This window comes from Ranitomeya imitator, chromosome 1 (assembly GCF_032444005.1).
Source record: "Ranitomeya imitator isolate aRanImi1 chromosome 1, aRanImi1.pri, whole genome shotgun sequence".
NCBI lineage: Eukaryota > Metazoa > Chordata > Amphibia > Anura > Dendrobatidae > Ranitomeya > Ranitomeya imitator.
In genome coordinates, this window is record NC_091282.1 from 307,739,991 (window position 1) to 307,757,303 (window position 17,313).

Here is a 17,313-nt window from a genome sequence, read left to right on the forward strand (position 1 = left end):
GATTAAGATGATACCTTGGTTGATGAAATCCATCTTGTGGTTGTTGTTTAATCTTTTTCAGTTAATGAGATTCTCGTGCTGTGGGGTGGCCTGTGGGGGGTCTTTATGTGGTGCTCTGCTTAGCTATTCATATTGATGACTTATGACAGGTCACTGATCGCTCAGTGACCTGTCTATTTTACATACTGAATATTATATGTATTGAAAAATTGAAAAAAAAAATCACATTCAGCAGGCAGGCACCTGTGCTACAGTGTGATCACATGTATAATATGCATTAAATTGCTTTATTTGCGGATATAAATTTATTCAGAAAAAAAATAATTCTTCTCGAATGGCGCCGGCCGATAGTAGCATCTATCGGATCACCGGGACGGCTACTGCGCCGACGCGTCTGGCTCCATTTTGAGATTTTTTTTTCAGAATCAATGTATGTGACGAAATAAAACAATTTAATGCACATTATATATGTGATCATGCTGCATTGCAGGCGCTACCACTTGGGCCTGCCTGCTGAAGGTGATTTTTTTTCCCCCATTAATAATCAGTATGTACACCAGTGGGCCGGTCACTAAGGGATCAATGACCTGCCATAAGCCGTCAGTATGAATACCTAAGCAGAGCACCACATAAAGACCCCCCACAGGCCACCCCCGAGCACAATAATCTCAATAATTGAAAACTGACGTCATAACCTTGGAACGCTTCAATGGATGGCACTGATTCTGTTTTCTCATGACATATTGGACGTCACGATAGTGGTAAAATCTATTTGCTGTTACTTGCGTTTATTTGTGAAAAAATCGGAAAGTTGGTGAAAATTTAGCAATTTTCAAACTTTTAATTTTATTTACTGAAATCAGAGAGTCATGTCACAGAAAATAATTAATAAAGAAAATTTCCCACATGTCTAATTTTTGAAACATAATATTTTACATTTGACCAGTGATTTCTCATTTTTACAACAAAATTTACAAAACTATTTTTTTTAGGGACCACCTGAAATTCGAGGTGCCTTTGAGGGGTCTATATTACAGAAAATACCCCAAAGTGATGCAAGTGTAACTGGAGAAATTGCACCATACGATTTCTCCAGTTACAATTTGTTGTGCAATTTCTCCTGAGTTCACTGATACTCTATATGTGGTCGAAAATATTTTTGAGGCACAGAGCAAAGCTCAGACTAGAAGTAGCGTCATATTGTAGTGCAGATCTTGCTGCACTGGTTTGAGGGTGCCATGTCACATTGGCAGAGCCCTTGAGATGCCAGAACAGCAGAACCCCCCCATAAGTGACCCTATTTTACAAACTAAAGGTACCTTCACACTGAGCAACTTTACATCGAGAACAACAACGATCCGTGACGTTGCAGCGTCCTAGATAGCGATCTCGTTGTGTTTGACACGCAGCAGCGATCCGGATCCTGCTGTGACATCGCTGGTCGGAGCTAGAAGTCCAGAACTTTATTTGGTCGTCAGGTCGGCGTGATTCGTCATGTTTGACAGCAAAAGCAACGATGCCAGCAATGTTTTTTCACGGAGCTAACAACCAGCGAGAACGATAAGTACGTCACTGGATCGCTCCTGCATCGTTCTGGAGTTGCTGTGTTTGACGTCTCTACAGCAACCTAACAGCGACGCTCCAGCGATCTAGTTTAGGTCGGATTGTTGTCTATATCGCTGGAGCGTCGCTAAATGTGACGGTACCTTAACCCCTTCATGACCATGGGATTTTTCATTTTTCCGTGTTCGTTTTTCACTCCCCTCCTTCCCAGAGCCATAACTTTTTTATTTTTCCGTCAATTTGGCCATGTGAGGGCTTATTTTTTGCGGGACGAGTTGTACTTTTGAACGACATCATTGGTTTTAGCATGTCGTGTACTAGAAAACGGGAAAAAAATTCCAAGTGCGGTGAAATTGCAAAAAAAGTGCAATCCCACACTTGTTTTTTGTTTGGCTTTTTTGCTAGGTTCACTAAATGCTAAAACTGACTTGACATTATGATTCTCCAGGTCAGACCTAAGGTCAGACACCTAACATGACTAGGTTATTTTTTAACTAAGTGGTGAAAAAAATTTCCAAACTTTGCTAAAAAAAAAAAAAATTGCGCCATTTTCCGATACTCTTAGTGTCTCCATTTTTTGTGATCTGGGGTCGGTTGAGGGCTTATTTTTTGTGTGCCGAGATGACGTTTTTAATGACAGCATTTCGGTGCAGATACGTTCTTTTGATCGCCCGTTATTGCATTTTAATGCAATGTCGCGGCGACCAAAAAAACGTAATTCTGGTGTTTCGAATTTGTTTCCCGCTACGCTGTTTAGCGATCAGGTTAATGCTTTTTTTTAATTGATAGATCGGGCGATTCTGAGCGTGGCGATACCAAATATGTGTAGATTTGATATTTTTTTTTATTGATTTATTTTGATTGGGGCGAAAGGGGGGTGATTTAAACTTTTATATTTTTTTTTATTTTTTTAACATTTTTTTCAACTTTTTTTTTTTTTTTTTACTTTTGCCATGCTTCAATAGCCTCCATGGGAGGCTAGAAGCAGGCACAACGCGATCGGCTCTGCTACATAGCAGGAGGTGTGCTGTGAGCGCCGACCACAGGGTGGTGCTCACAGCCACCGGCGATCAGTAACCATAGAGGTCTCAAGGACCTCTATGGTTACAATGGAGACGCATCGCCGACCCCCGATCATGTGACGGGGTCGGCGATGACGTCATTTCTGGCCGCCCGGCCGGAAGCGGTAGTTAAATGCCGCTGTCTGCGTTTGACAGCGGCATTTAACTAGTTAATAGGTGCAGGCAGATCGCGATTCTGCCCGCGCCTATTACGGGCACATGTCGGCTGTTCAAAACAGCTGACATGTCCCGGCTTTGGTGCGGGCTCACCGCGAAGCCCTGCATCAAAGCAGGGGATCTGACCTTGGACGTACTATCCCGTCCAAGGTCAGATAGGGGTTAAGCCTCTCAATGAATTCATCTAGGAGTGCAGTGATCATATTGACACTAGAGGTGTGTCACAGAATTTTATACCATTGGGCAGTGAAGAAAAAATAATTAAATTTTTACATCAAAATTGTGTGTTAGCCCCAAATTTAACATTTTCATACTGGGAAATGGGTAAAAATGGCACCAAAATTTGTCCCATAATTTCTGCTGAATTTAGAAATGCCCCATATGGGGCTGTACAGTACTGCTTAGACTCGGGAGGGTTGGAGCGCTATTTGCATCCTGGAGCACAGATTTTCCTAGAATAGTTTTCGGACTCCATATACAGAGCCCCACAGAGTGTTAGAAAAGCAGAATCCCCCCTCAAGTGACCCCATTTTGGAAATTATACCCCTTTGGGAATTTCTCTACCGGTGTAGTGATGATTTTTACTCCATGTATGTTTTCCAGAAACAAGCAGAAGTGGATGTTGCTGAGTGAAAATTGCAAAATGCCATTGTAGTGCCCAGTACGTAATGTCCAGCTCATGCTTCTGGGGACTTGCTTTTTTTGTGGATTGAACAGAAGCTTTTATTGGGAACATTTTACATAACATTTGGGATCACATTTATCCAGCGCTCTACGCTAAGCACTTAATTTGGGTTTTCCATCTAAATCTACAAGTGACGTGATTCAGATGAACACTCCGAGGGATCCACTCACTATGAGGCAGCAGAGTTGCTCTGGATTCCATCTGGCCTCTGTTCAGCATTGTCCTTCTTTTCGGAAGTGCACAAAACTGTGGCCAATCACAATTTTATGCTCACCTAAAAAAAGATGGACACTGCCGGATCACAGGTCAGACGACGTCCACAGTGCCTCCATCTGCCTCATTATAGCGAATCTTCCTCCAGGGGTTCTTTCTGAATGATGTATTTTTTAAATTTACACGGAAACCCCGATGTCAGCGCTCAGTACAGAACACAGGATAAATGTACGCCGAGCCTCACTGCGATCTTTGGGAGGCAGAATGTAAAAATCAACAGCTTGTGAAGAATTGGCTATATTTTTTATGCCGTGCCTCATGTGGTATAAGTAATTAGACGATTTTATTCTTAGAGTCCATGCGATTACAGCGATACCAGATTTATATTGCGTTTTTATGTTTGGCTGCTGTCACACACTAAAAGATACTTTTTATTGTGAAAACTAGTTTTTGCTTCGCCATATTTAGACAGCTATAATTTTTCAATATTTTAGCCGACAGAGTCATGTGAGGGCTTTTTTTTTGTGGGTCGAGCTGACGTTTTTTATTGGTACCATTTTTGGGCACATGACATCTTTTAATCGTTTTCTATTCCGATGTTTGTGAGGTAGAATGAGTAAAACCAGTATTTAATTTTTTTTTTTTTTTTAAATACCATTCCGCATGTGGTAAAATTGATAGGACAGCTTTAGGGTATATGCACACGCTGCTGTTTTTTTATGCATTTCCACGGCGTTTGTGGACGTGCGGAATTGCCTCAAATCCGCAGTGCGTTGTGCACACAATGTTTATCAATTGGAAATTCAAAAACGCTGTGCACATGCTGCGGAAAAAAGCACGCGGATTCGCAGCATGTTTTTTTTTCTGCAGCATGTCAATCCTTTGTGCAGAACTGCAGCGTTTCTGCACCCATTGACTTCCATTGTGTCAGGCCAATCCACAACAAAACTGCAGATGTAAAAAAAATCTGCAGTTTTGCTGCGGAAATGGGTGCGAGAAACGCTGCGGCCCGGGAGGAAGGAAGTGTGTGGGCAGTGACTGTGTGCGTGTCTCTGTGTGCGGGTCTGCTTGTGTCGGTCTGCGTGGCTGTGTGCGGGGTCGGCAGGGCTGTCAGGGGGTCTGCCGGGGCTTTGTGTGTGTGTGTGTGTGTGCAGGCATCGTCCGATGGGTCTACAAGTCTCATCCGGCTATGCATGCTACAGTGACAGTGATTGACACATTAGCCAATGATGGGACAGTAGAAGTCCCATCATCCGACTAATGTGTTGAATGTAAAAACAAAAAACATATACAGTACATATAGTTCATACTTACCATCTACACCTAATTCCGGAAGCTCTCACTCTCATGAAAAAAAATTTAAATAATAAACCAACAATATACTCCCTGTGTCCGACGTAATCCAATTAATACGATTGTCCCACGACGATCTCCCGTGGAGAGCTGTCACATCAGCTGATGCGACTGCTCTCCAGGGGCTTCGGTGATACAATGAGGGAGATAATTGTATCATTTCGCGGCCGACAGGTAACAGTAGTTCACCTGTCACTTTGCGTTAAAGGTGGACTACATCGGACAGGGAGTATGCTGTTGGTTTTTTTTTTTTTTTACATTTATTTTTGCAGGTGGTCGATGGCGTCGAATGGCTATAGGAGTACAATAAAAATTATGAAAAACTGTGTTGTTTTATTTCATTAAAATACTTTATTCTTATGTGTGTGTTTTTTTTTTTTTAACCCTTTTTTACTATAAGATTAATAATGGATAGGCGTCTTATTGACGCCTCTCCATTATTAACCGGGCTTAATGTCACCTTACAATAGCAAGGTGACATTAACCCCTTATTATCCCTGTGGTGAAATATGTATATATATATATGTGTGTAGTGACATATGTCTAGGGTTATATGTGTAACTAGCAGTAGTTGAACATCTGTCCTGAAGGCTGCATGTCTCACCCAAGTGTTAATATGTATTTTCCTGAGACAAACAGACTTCTGTCTCCAAATGTCACCAGGGGGTCTTGCAATTATGATATTAGCCTGAGGGGCTGGTCTAGAAATGTGACCTCCAGACTAAAGCTATAAATTAAACCCATATACCTAGAATCGTGTTCACATAATGGGGGCAATCGATCTGGTGTGATCCAATCTACATTCATCCTACCGTCAGAAAGCAGACTACCAAGTTAGATGATTTCTGTAAGTTTTCTCCTGATATTTTATACTGTTTTGCATAAATTGTATGTCTTTTTTATCATATTTTTTTTATAATTTTTTCTTACTGTAAGCACTGAACATTTTTGTATTAAAGTATAAAACTTTAACAAGTTGAACCTTGAATGTTCTAACGAATCCATAACCTAAGGTGTGTGAGCCTTATGAGTGGTAGACATTATTAGTATTAATATTTCCGGGACTCATCGCCCGTGTATGAGCGGGTGTGCGGCCTGGGTCGGTGTGTTATTTATGCTCCGATTACAGCATAGGACAGAGGTTGAATGCTGGACTGAGAGTGGGGAGATAGATTAACCCTTGCAGGCACATCCCCAAGTCACGTGCTGAGAACGGATGCGTGACGAATTAGTGACACCACGGAGTGGGGATCCGTGACAACCCCATATGGCTCCTCTACACCGCAGTGGGAAGGGATGGGCTAAGTACCAGAATTGCGACATGACGATGCGCCATTTCTCGGGCGATTGCAGGCTGGTGTTTGTAGCTATGAATATCAGCCCGCAGCTGTCTGTAGACTTTCTGGCGACCCTCTATTTTAATAGCCAGTAAAAGCTATGCAGACAGATGCGGGCTCATATTCATAGCCTGGGAAGGTGCCATGGATATTACGCCCTTCCCAGGCTACAAATATTGGCCCCCGACAGTCGTCTTTCCCCTTCTGGCGCAGAAAATTCCATCGGAGCCCACTCCATTTTATTCTCCCCTTTTTTTTTTCAAAATTAAACATATTGTTCATTAATAAACATTGGCCTTGCTATTATATATATATATGGATATAGCTATATCTATGGATATATTTATAGATATATCTATATACAGTGCCTTGCGAAAGTATTCGGCCCCCTGGAACTTTTCAACCTTTTCCCACATATCATGTTTCAAACATAAAGATACCAGATGTAAATTTTTGCTGAAGAATCAACAAGTGGAACACAATTGTGAAGGTGAACGAAATTTATTGTTTTTTTTTTTACATTTTTGTGGAAAATCGAAGAGTGGGACGTGCAATATTATTCGGCCCCTTTACTTTCAGTGCAGCAAACGCACTCCAGAACTTCATTGTGGATCTCTGAATGATCCAATGTTGTCCTAAATGCCTAATGATGATAAATATAATCCACCTGTGTGTAATCAAGTCTCCGTATAAATGCACCTGCTCTGTGATAGTCTCACGGTTCTGTTTGAAGCACAGAGAGCATCATGAAGACCAAGGAACACAACTGGCAGGTCCGTGATACTGTTGTGGAGAAGTTTAAAGCCGGATTTGGATACAAACTGATTGTACTACAACGTACTGGTTATTCCAACATACTGGACATTATAACGTCAGTTTGCAATTTTCACTCAGCAACATCCACTGCTGCTTGTTTCTGGAAAACACCCATGGAGTCAAAATAATCATTAAACCTGTAGATAAATTCCCAAAGGGGTATAATTTCAAAAATGGGGTCACTTGAGGGGGATTCTGCTTTTCTCGCACTTAGAGGCTCTGTATAATGAGTCCGTAAACTATTCTAGGAAAATCTGCGTTCCAGGAGGCAAATAGCGCTCTGTCCCTCCCTAGTCTCGCTGTATGGCAAAGTAGTACTGTACAGCCTCATATGGGATATTTCTACATTCAGCAGAAATTGTGGGACACATTTTGGTGCCATTTTACCCATTTCCCAGTATAAAAATGTAAAATTTGGGGCTAACACACAAACTGGGTGGTAAAAATGTAATTATTTTTTCTCTGATCGCCCATGACGGCACCACGGAGAGAGGGGATCCGCCCACCAAGGACAGGAAACCTACGGATAAAAAGGCGGTACCACTCTCCTGCATCAGTTAGTTTCCTGTCCTTGATGGGAGACCTACGGACTTACCGGTCAACGTTGGAATTCCGGGGCCAACCAGTCCGACTCAGGCAGCTGGGGTCCCTCTGCCTCGGCTGGGGTGGTGACCCGAAGCACCACCGCTGGGGGCTAGTGGGCCTCTAGGGTGAGTGGGGGAGGTGACAAGGAGTTCGCGGTCACCTCCCCAGGTAAGATGCAGCAGCGGCAACATCCAGCGGAGTCCCTCTGTGGTTGCGGGAGGTGCGGCGCGGCCCTCCCCTAGAACGCGTCAGCCTGCACACTGCACTGCCATCGGGCATGCAGAGCCGCGCGGTAGGGTCTGCATAGGACCGGGGGTGCCGGTCAGCAGCGCCATATCTGCACTCCGGGCGGCCGTCTTGAGAGTCCGGTGCATGCCCGGAGTTGCGCTGGTCTCGCGAGACGCTGTGGCTTGGATCTGTGCAGGCGCCTCTGAAACCCGACTGCGCAGGCGTCGGCGCTCCTCGCCGTTGTCTGGACGCCACTGCGCAGGCGACGCCGATCTGACGCTTGGGCGTTCCAAAAGGCGCCGCAGAAGCATCTGCGCAGGCGCCGGCGTTCAACGCTCCTCGCCGTCGGCTGAGCGCTACTGCGCAGGCGCCGAAAAAAAAAAAAAAAGCGGCGGGAGCTTTAAAAGTGAGAATTTACTTCCTCCCAGTGGCTCTGCAGTATATCGGCAAGAGCCTTGGGAGCTACTAGTTGTCGCAGCATCAGCGCAGCATGCGTTATTGGCAGTGACAGCAGTCCAGCAGCAGTATGAGCAACCCGGCATCTCCCTTGCCTGAATCACCTCCACCTATAGCATCGCCGCAGCAGCAGCAAAAGAGGCGACAGCAGAAAGGTCACCAGGACACCAGCAAAGAACGCCAAAGGTCTCAACACAGCAAGGAGTCCAGCACGGCGTCGGGGAAAAAGCCAGAAGCAGAGAATCCCCAACCGGTATTTATGGGTCCTGGAGGTGGTAAGTTGATCTTCGTGAAAGTTAGAGACAGTAAGATTATTATTTGTCTCTTTTAGGGGAGGAAAAGCGTAGGTAAAACAAAGCACAAAATCTGTGCCATCTGTAAAGAGGATCTTCCACCCGCATGGGAGAAGCAGCTATGTAATTCCTGCATACAGCAGACTGTATCCGAAAGCCTGCCTGGGTTTGCAACAGATCTTAAAAACCTGATTAAAGAACAGGTGGAAGACACCTTTAGATCCCTTAAAAGGGGAAAAAAACGGAGAAGGACCAGACACAGGTCCCCGTCCCCAGTCTCTAAATCTGACAGCGATAGTGCGAGTTCAGTATCCTCCTCCTCCTCCTCCTCATCTTCATCATCCACTTCTTCCTCAGGAGGTCACAATTGTTTCCCGCTAGAGGACACCGATGGCCTCATAAAGGCAGTGAGGAGTACTATGGGATTAGTAGACTCCCACCCTAAAAAGTCAGCACAAGACATCATGTTTGGGGGCTTAGAACAAAAAAAGAGAAGAGCTTTCCCGCTTAATGAAGCAATTGCAGCGTTCATTAAGAAGGAATGGAAAAAACCCATGAAAAAGACTCTCCTAACTCCAAAAAGGAAATACCCCTTCGAGGATGAATCCTGCTCCTTTTGGGAAAAAGCCCCCAAATTAGATGTAGCAATTGCTAAAGCATCAAAGAAATTCGCTCTCCCGTTTGAGGACATGGGGGTCCTAAAAGACCCTATGGACAAGAAGGCGGACGCCTTCCTCAAGGGCTCTTGGGAGTCAGCGGGAGGAGGCCTGAAACCGGCAGTGGCAGCAGCTTGCACATCCCGCTCCCTAATGATCTGGTTAAATCAACTAGAGGGTCAATTAAAGGGGAAGACTTCCCGAGACTCAATGCTGAAGACATTACCTGTAATAAGGGGAGCTGCGGCTTTTCTGGCTGACGCCTCGGCAGACTCTATCAGATTAGCTGCCAGGTCAGCAATGTTTGCCAATGCGGCCAGGCGTGCCCTCTGGCTTAAGAATTGGCCTGGCGATCTGCAAGCAAAAACAAAACTGTACTATCCCCTGCGAAGGAGAGTTTTTGTGCGGTTCCACATTAGACGACATCTTGGAAAAAGCAGGGGACAAGAAAAAGTCCTTTCCCTCTCTAGGTCTCCTCTCTTACCGGAAGCCCTTTCGGAACAAGAGATTTTTCCGCAAGAACCCTGGGAGAGGCCAGGGAAAGTGGGAGGATAAGAGGAACAAAAACAAGGGGTTCATCTTTAACAAAAACCCCAGCGATAACAAGAAACCTTCTCAATGAAGGTTCGCCCCAGGTGGGAGGGAGATTATCTCTCTTTCTCCCAGCCTGGAAAAAGATTACCTCCAGTCAATGGATTCTGAACATTATAGAATCAGGTCTGAGGCTGACATTCAAAAGATGCCCCCGTCCCTCTTTTACGATGACATCTATAAGATCTTCGGCAGAAGAACAGCTGGCACTGGAAAACGAGGTCATCGGGTTAATAAAAAAGGGAGTACTCCTGGAGATTCCCCTACAAGAAAGAGGGCAAGGGTACTATTCCCCTCTATTCCTGAGGAAGGAACCAGACGGTTCCTTCAGGACCATTATAAATCTAAAAAAACTAAACGATTACCTGGAGGTTCAAGCATTCAAGATGGAAACGATAAAATCTATCAAGATGTTGTTTCCCCAATGCTTCATGGCGGTCCTGGACCTAAAGGACGCATATTATCACGTCCCAATACACAAGGATCACCAGAGATTCCTCTGGATGGCAGTTCACATCAGGGGAGTCCTAAATCACTTCCAATTTTCAGCTCTACCATTTGGTCTTGCCATAGCCCCGAGGGTTTTCACAAAGCTGATAGCAGAGGTAATGGCTCACCTCAGGGAAGAAAATACCCTAATCGTTCCATATCTGGACGATTTCTTGGTGATAGGCTCCTCCCCGCAACATTGCGAGGATCAACTGGCAATAGTGATGCATTCTTTGAAGGAATTGGGTTCTCTAATAAACATAGGAAAATCCAGACTAATGCCTTCTCAGGTCCAGGAGTACCTGGGTCTCACTCTAGACTCCAAAAAGATGGAATGTCGGCTCCCGGAGAACAAGATACAAAAACTAAAAAGTTTAGTATCGAGAACCCAATCTCTCCCCTCCATAACACTCCGTCAGGCCATGTCCCTCTTAGGCTCCATGACCTCTTGCATCCCAGCAGTCCAGTGGGCCCAATTACATTCAAGAGATCTTCAATGGCAGATATTGTCGGAGCAAATCCATCTAGGAGGGCATTTAGACGGGCAGTTAACTCTATCTCATCGCACCAGTCACTCTCTGACATGGTGGAAATCGCAGGAAAATCTTTCCCGGAGAGTCCCGTGGGTAATTCAGATCTCGAAAGTCCTGACTACGGATGCAAGCCCTTCAGGGTGGGGGCTCATCTGGGCGACCTAGTAACCCAGGGCATTTGGTCTCCATCTACAGTAAACAAATCCTCCAACATGAAGGAGCTCCTTGCAGTAAAATATGCCCTTCAGGAATTCTTGGGGGTCCTTCACTCTCACCATGTAAGAGTAATGTCGGACAATCGGGTGGTAGTATCTTACCTAAATCACCAGGGGGGTACCCGTTCCAAAAATCTAATGGAAGTGACCAAATCAATCCTGCAAATAGCCGAGAGCAACCTCTTATCCCTAACAAGCCTACACATAAGGGGAGTAGACAACTACAAAGCAGACTTCCTCAGCCGGTCCAGTCTAAAACAGGGGGAATGGGAACTAAATCAGGTGATATTCACCCAGATCACAGAAAGATGGGGTGTTCCCAAAATAGATCTCTTTGCGAGTCATCTAAACAAAAAAGTAACCTCCTTCTGCTCCCTAGCTCCCCTGGGGAACCCAGTAGCTGTGGACGCTTTCCTGATATCTTGGGGTCACCATCTGGTCTATGCCTTCCCTCCTCTTATTCTGATTCCAGCAGTGCTGAGGAAGATTCGGGAGGACGGGGCGCTGGTCATCTTAATTGCCCCGTTCTGGCCGAAGAGACCTTGGTTCTCATGGATGAGGAAGATGTCAATATCCGACCCTTGGGTGTTGCCAGACCGCCAGGATCTATTGTCGCAGGGCCCAGTCTGTCATCCTCGAGTCAAGAACTTGCACTTGACAGCTTGGCTTTTGAAAGGAAATTATTAGAAAGCAGGGGGTTCTCTCCAGGATTAATCTCAACTCTGTTACAAAGTAGGAAGCCGGTTACAACAAAACAATACGGCAAAATAGGGAAAGAAATTCCCCTTGCTTCCATACTAGAATTCCTACAAAATGGGTTGGAGATGGGTTTAGCCACTAGCACCCTAAAAGTTCATGTGGCGGCATTAGGAGCCCTATTTAACTTTGACTTGGCTTCAAATAGGTGGGTCTCTAGATTCATCAGGGCGGCAGGAAGATCAAGGCCTCTTCCAGTAAAAGTTGTTCCTCAATGGGACTTAAACTTGGTCCTTAAAGCCTTGACTAGTCCGCCATTCGAACCATTACACGAATCTACAATAAAAAGCCTATCTCTCAAAACAGCTTTATTAGTCGCCCTTACTTCTGCCCGTAGGGTTAGCGATTTAAAGGCTCTTTCAGTTAACCCTCCTTACACACAGTTCTTAAAAGATAGGGTCATTTTAAAAACAGACCCAGCATATCTCCCAAAAGTGGCTTCAAAATTTCACAGGTCTCAAAAGATATCTCTCCCCTCCTTCTGTCCCAATCCTAAAAATAAGGAGGAACAAACACTACATACACTAGATGTAAGAAGATGTCTCTTACATTACCTAGAAGTCACTAGAGAGAGTAGGGAGGATTCCTCTCTGTTTGTGTGTTTCCAGGGTCCCCGGAAGGGGAAAAAAGCATCTAAAGCCACCATAGCAAGATGGATCACGGACGCCATCAGTTTCTCATACTCGGCAAGTGGGATGTCCGTTCCCGGGGAGGTTAAGGCTCACTCAACAAGGGCAGTAGCGACTTCCTGGGCCGAGAAGGCCGGAGCTTCCATTGACCAGATATGTAGAGCTGCTACCTGGTCCTCACCATCCACATTCTATAGGCACTATAGATTGGACCTAATTTCCTCTTCAGACCTTACTTTCGGTAAAAGGGTTCTGGAGGCGGTGGTCCCTCCCTGAATGTACTATCTATGCAATTCTCTCCGTGGTGCCGTCATGGGCGATCAGAGAAAAATATAGTTCTTACCGATAACGGTATTTCTCTGAGCCCATGACGGCACCCGTACATTCCCTCCCTTCACTTGTGGGTGCTCACATCAAAATAGTGCCATAGTCTACTCATAGTTTTAAAGTCACGCGGTATCTAGTTATGATAAACAGTTAAAATTAACAAATGTTTAGTAGTCTCCCATCGTTCTCTATGTAAAACAACTGATGCAGGAGAGTGGTACCGCCTTTTTATCCGTAGGTTTCCTGTCCTTGGTGGGCGGATCCCCTCTCTCCGTGGTGCCGTCATGGGCTCAGAGAAATACCGTTATCGGTAAGAACTATATTTTTCTTCACTGCCAAGTGGTATAAAATTCAGTGACACACCTGTGGTGCCAATATAATCACTGCACCCCTAGATGAATTCATTGAGAGGTTTACAAATAGAGAACAAGACCAGCACATCCAAGCTAGTGTGAACAGGCGCCAACAAAAAAAAACAAAAAAACAAGTTGAGAAACGATAAAGGTTGCACCATTATTTACCAAGAATGATTACTCTAGAACATTGAAAATGCATTACTGCCATAGAAAATAGGAAAAAATCGATATATAATGTACATTTTTCCTATTTTCTTTGGCATTGAGAAGTTTAGATTGTAAAATGGGGTCATTTATGCTATTCTGGCACCTCAGGGCCTCTGCCAATGTAACATGGCAGCGACAAACAATTGCAGCAGTATCTGCACTGTAATATGACGCTTCTTCCCTTTTGAGTTTTGCACTGTGCCTCGAAAGTAATTTTCAACCACATATGGAGTATCAGTGAATTCAGGAGAAATTGCACATTTTCTCATGTTACCCTTGTGAAAATACGAAATTTGGAGCTGAAAAGGATTTTTGTGGGAAAAATGTGATTTGACTGAAGCCTGTCTCCCCTGACTTCTCCCCAGCTTCTAGAAATTCCAAAAGTCGCAACATTTTTAGTGCAAAATTTTTACAAGTCTTCAGAGTGTTGTTTTTTTGGTGTGTGTATGTATGTATATGTGTGTGTGTGTGTGTGTATATATATATATATATATATATATATAATTATACTAGATGGTGGCCCGATTCTAACGCATCGGGTATTCTAGAATATGTATTTGTGTATGTATATAGCAGCCACATAGTATATAGCACAGGCCACGTAGTATATAGGAGCCATTTAGTATATAGCAGACAAATACTACATGGTCTGTGCTATATACTATGTGGCTGCTATATACATACATATTGTAGAATACCCGATGCGTTAATACAGGCCACGCAATATATAACAGTGGCCATGCAGTATATAACACAGCCACATACTATATAACACAGCCCACGCAGTATATACACTGGCCACGTAATATATAGCACAGCCCACGCAGTATATAGCAGTCATGTAGTATATAACACTGCCCACGCAGTATATAGCAGCCACGTAGTATATAACACTTCCCACGCAGTATATCAGTGGCCACGGAATATATAGCACAGCTCGCGCAGTACATAACAGAGCCCACATAGTATATAACAGTGCCTATGTAGTATATAACACAGCCCACGCAGTATATAGCAGCCAGGCAGTATATAATACTGGCCACATAATATATAGCACAGCCCACGCAGTATATAGCAGTCATGTAGTATATAACACTGCCCACGCAGTATATAGCAGCCACGTAGTATATAACACTGCCCACGCAGTATATAACAGTGGCCACGTAATATATAGCACAGCTCACGCAGTACATAACACAGCCCACATAGTATATAACACTGCCTATGTAGTATATAACACAGCTGCGTACTATATAACACAGCCCAGAGGGACACAGGGCAGAGGGACGCCGAGGTTTATCCACATGTGGCTGACTACAAGGTACACTCTTTAATATATGTATATTTAAGCTCATTTGTGAGGGTGCACGGGTTACAGGGATATTGAGAGGATTAGTGTTTAGCTACCCAGTTATGGTAATGTTATAACAGTCAGGCAGGCACATGCATCCTTGGCTTATCATCTTGTATGGATTTTACTATATCTTCGTGACACACGACATGTATATATTCTGATGAGTCAGTCCATTGTTTAGGGTTAACCTATGGCAGAGTTGTCCCTTTTCTTGTGGTTCCAGTACCCTTGTCTGTCAATAATTATATGTTGTTTTTATGAAGATTATTTCAATAAAATATTGTTTTTAAATATAGTACCATGGTGAGGTCAGTCTATATTTTTTGGTCACACCTTTAGTGATATATTTAACTGTTTATCGTACAGTGTTCCCCATTATGGAGGGGCGTTGAGAAATAGTATTGAGCAAATTTTGTGGATATATAACACAGCCCACGCAGTATATAGCAGCCACGCAGTATATAACACAGGTGACGTAGTATATAACACAGGCCACGCAGTATATAGCAGCCACGTAGTATATAACCCTGCCCACGCAGTATATAGCAGCCACGTAGTATATAACACTGCCCACGCAGTATATAACAGTGGGCATGTAATATATAGCACAGCCCACGCAGTACATAACACAGCCCACATAGTATATAACACTGCCCATGTAGTATATAGCAGCCACGCGGTATCTAACACAGCCCACGTGGTATACAGCAGTGTGGGAACCATATCCCTGGTAAAAAAAAATAATTAAAATAAAAAATAGTTATGTACTCACACCCTGGGATCCACCGAAGCTCCGGCGATACGCGCGCGGCTGCTGCCATCTTCCGTTCCCAGGATGCATTGCGAAATTACCCAGATGACTTAGCGAGTCTCGCGAGACCGCTAAGTCTTCTGGATAATTTCGCAATGCATCGCCGGGAACGGAAGATGGTGGCAGGCGCGAGCGTATCTTCGGACGACGGAGGGTGAGAATAGCAGGTTTTTTGTTTTTTTATTATTTTTAACATTACATTTTTTTACTATTGATGCCGCATAGGCAGCATCAATAGTAAAAAGTTATGGACACACAGGGTTAATAGCAGCGGTTACGGAGTGCGTTACCCGCGGCATAACGCGGTCCGTTACCGCTGGCATTAACCCTGTGTGAGCGGTGACTGGAGGAGAGTATGCGGGCGCCGGGCGCTGATTGCGGGGAGTAAGGAGTGGCCATTTTCTTCCGGACTCTGCCCGTCGCTGATTGGTCGTGGATGTTTTGCCGCGACCAATCAGCAACTTGGATTTCCATGACAGACAGAGGCCGTGACCAATGAATATCCGTGACAGACAGAAGGACAGACAGAAAGACGGAAGTGACCCTTAGACAATTATATAGTGGATGTAGACACATATACTAACTGGATATAATATTTAAACTGACTGTCTAAGGTGTAGATCAACTTCTTTGCTCCCAAAATAGCAATCACAAGTGTAAGTGTGGACTTCACAACACCTCTGAAGAATCCTGAGGTATCTAACACCAACGTCGTTTTTTGATGGACAAGGGCAAAGAAGAGCCCTGGTTGTTTTTGTTTTTTTTTGAGGGGGGGTTTTGCCTGGAATTTCTGGACTGTTGGCCCTGATTCAGGTCTTTACGTCTAGGTCATGCTACGCTGAGGAAGGTGGATTTTCATATAAACTTTATTGAAAGCATGAAATACTTGGTTTTGATTACTACAGATGAGAACACGTTTCAAGAAGTTCCATTGTAACATTGCTTCTAGCACGTTCTCTAATCACTAATTTTTAACAATTATTTGCTATGTTAATATCTTGCATTTTAGAGTTTATTTTGCACATTTAAAAATTAAATTTCTGATATTGGCAATGGAAACTGTCTCCACTGTATAGCATGCAATGTCTGATGCTCCTCCACAGTTCAGCTGTTAATTTGCGGTTCTCATTTATATCACCAGATCAATGCCGACCAACTGATTAAAATCCAGGAGCTGCAGGAGAAGCTTACTAAAGTAAGTGGTGGGTTTGATATCCGGTGAATGATACTGCTAGCCGTCACAGAAATTTTGTGGTTTCTAACTGATAGGAGGAGTATTAGCAGGAACTTTAGACATATTTTCTTTTAAACAGCCACATATGTAGGTAGAAGGAGATATGGGCTTTGGTTCATTAAGACCATTGTTTCCCACCACACCAGTCTTAGGCTACGTTCACATTTGCTATATTAAGAAAAAAGGAGCGCACTCAGCTATCTTAGGTTGGTGCTGGCTGTACTTGGGAAAAACCCAACAACAAGTCCAATATAGAAAAATCAGCCGCACTCTTATGGTATATCTTTGCAAAAATGTGATGTATTTATTCACATGTGTTGAGACAAAATTTTCATATATATATACACACACACAGCAGGGAGTATAAACGAAGTAGTAACGTTTCGAC

At 44.0% G+C, this 17,313-nt stretch overlaps 1 protein-coding gene across 2 annotated transcripts in view; it reads left to right on the forward strand.

Moving 5' to 3' along the window:
• Positions 1–17,313, forward strand: part of CIT (citron rho-interacting serine/threonine kinase) — a 254,862-nt gene that overhangs the window by 120,650 nt on the left and 116,899 nt on the right. For both annotated transcript variants that reach the window (XM_069758420.1, XM_069758429.1), the window contains exon 16: positions 16,833–16,886. In XM_069758420.1, the coding sequence (XP_069614521.1) occupies positions 16,833–16,886 (54 nt within the window). The remainder of the gene's footprint in view (positions 1–16,832; positions 16,887–17,313) is intronic.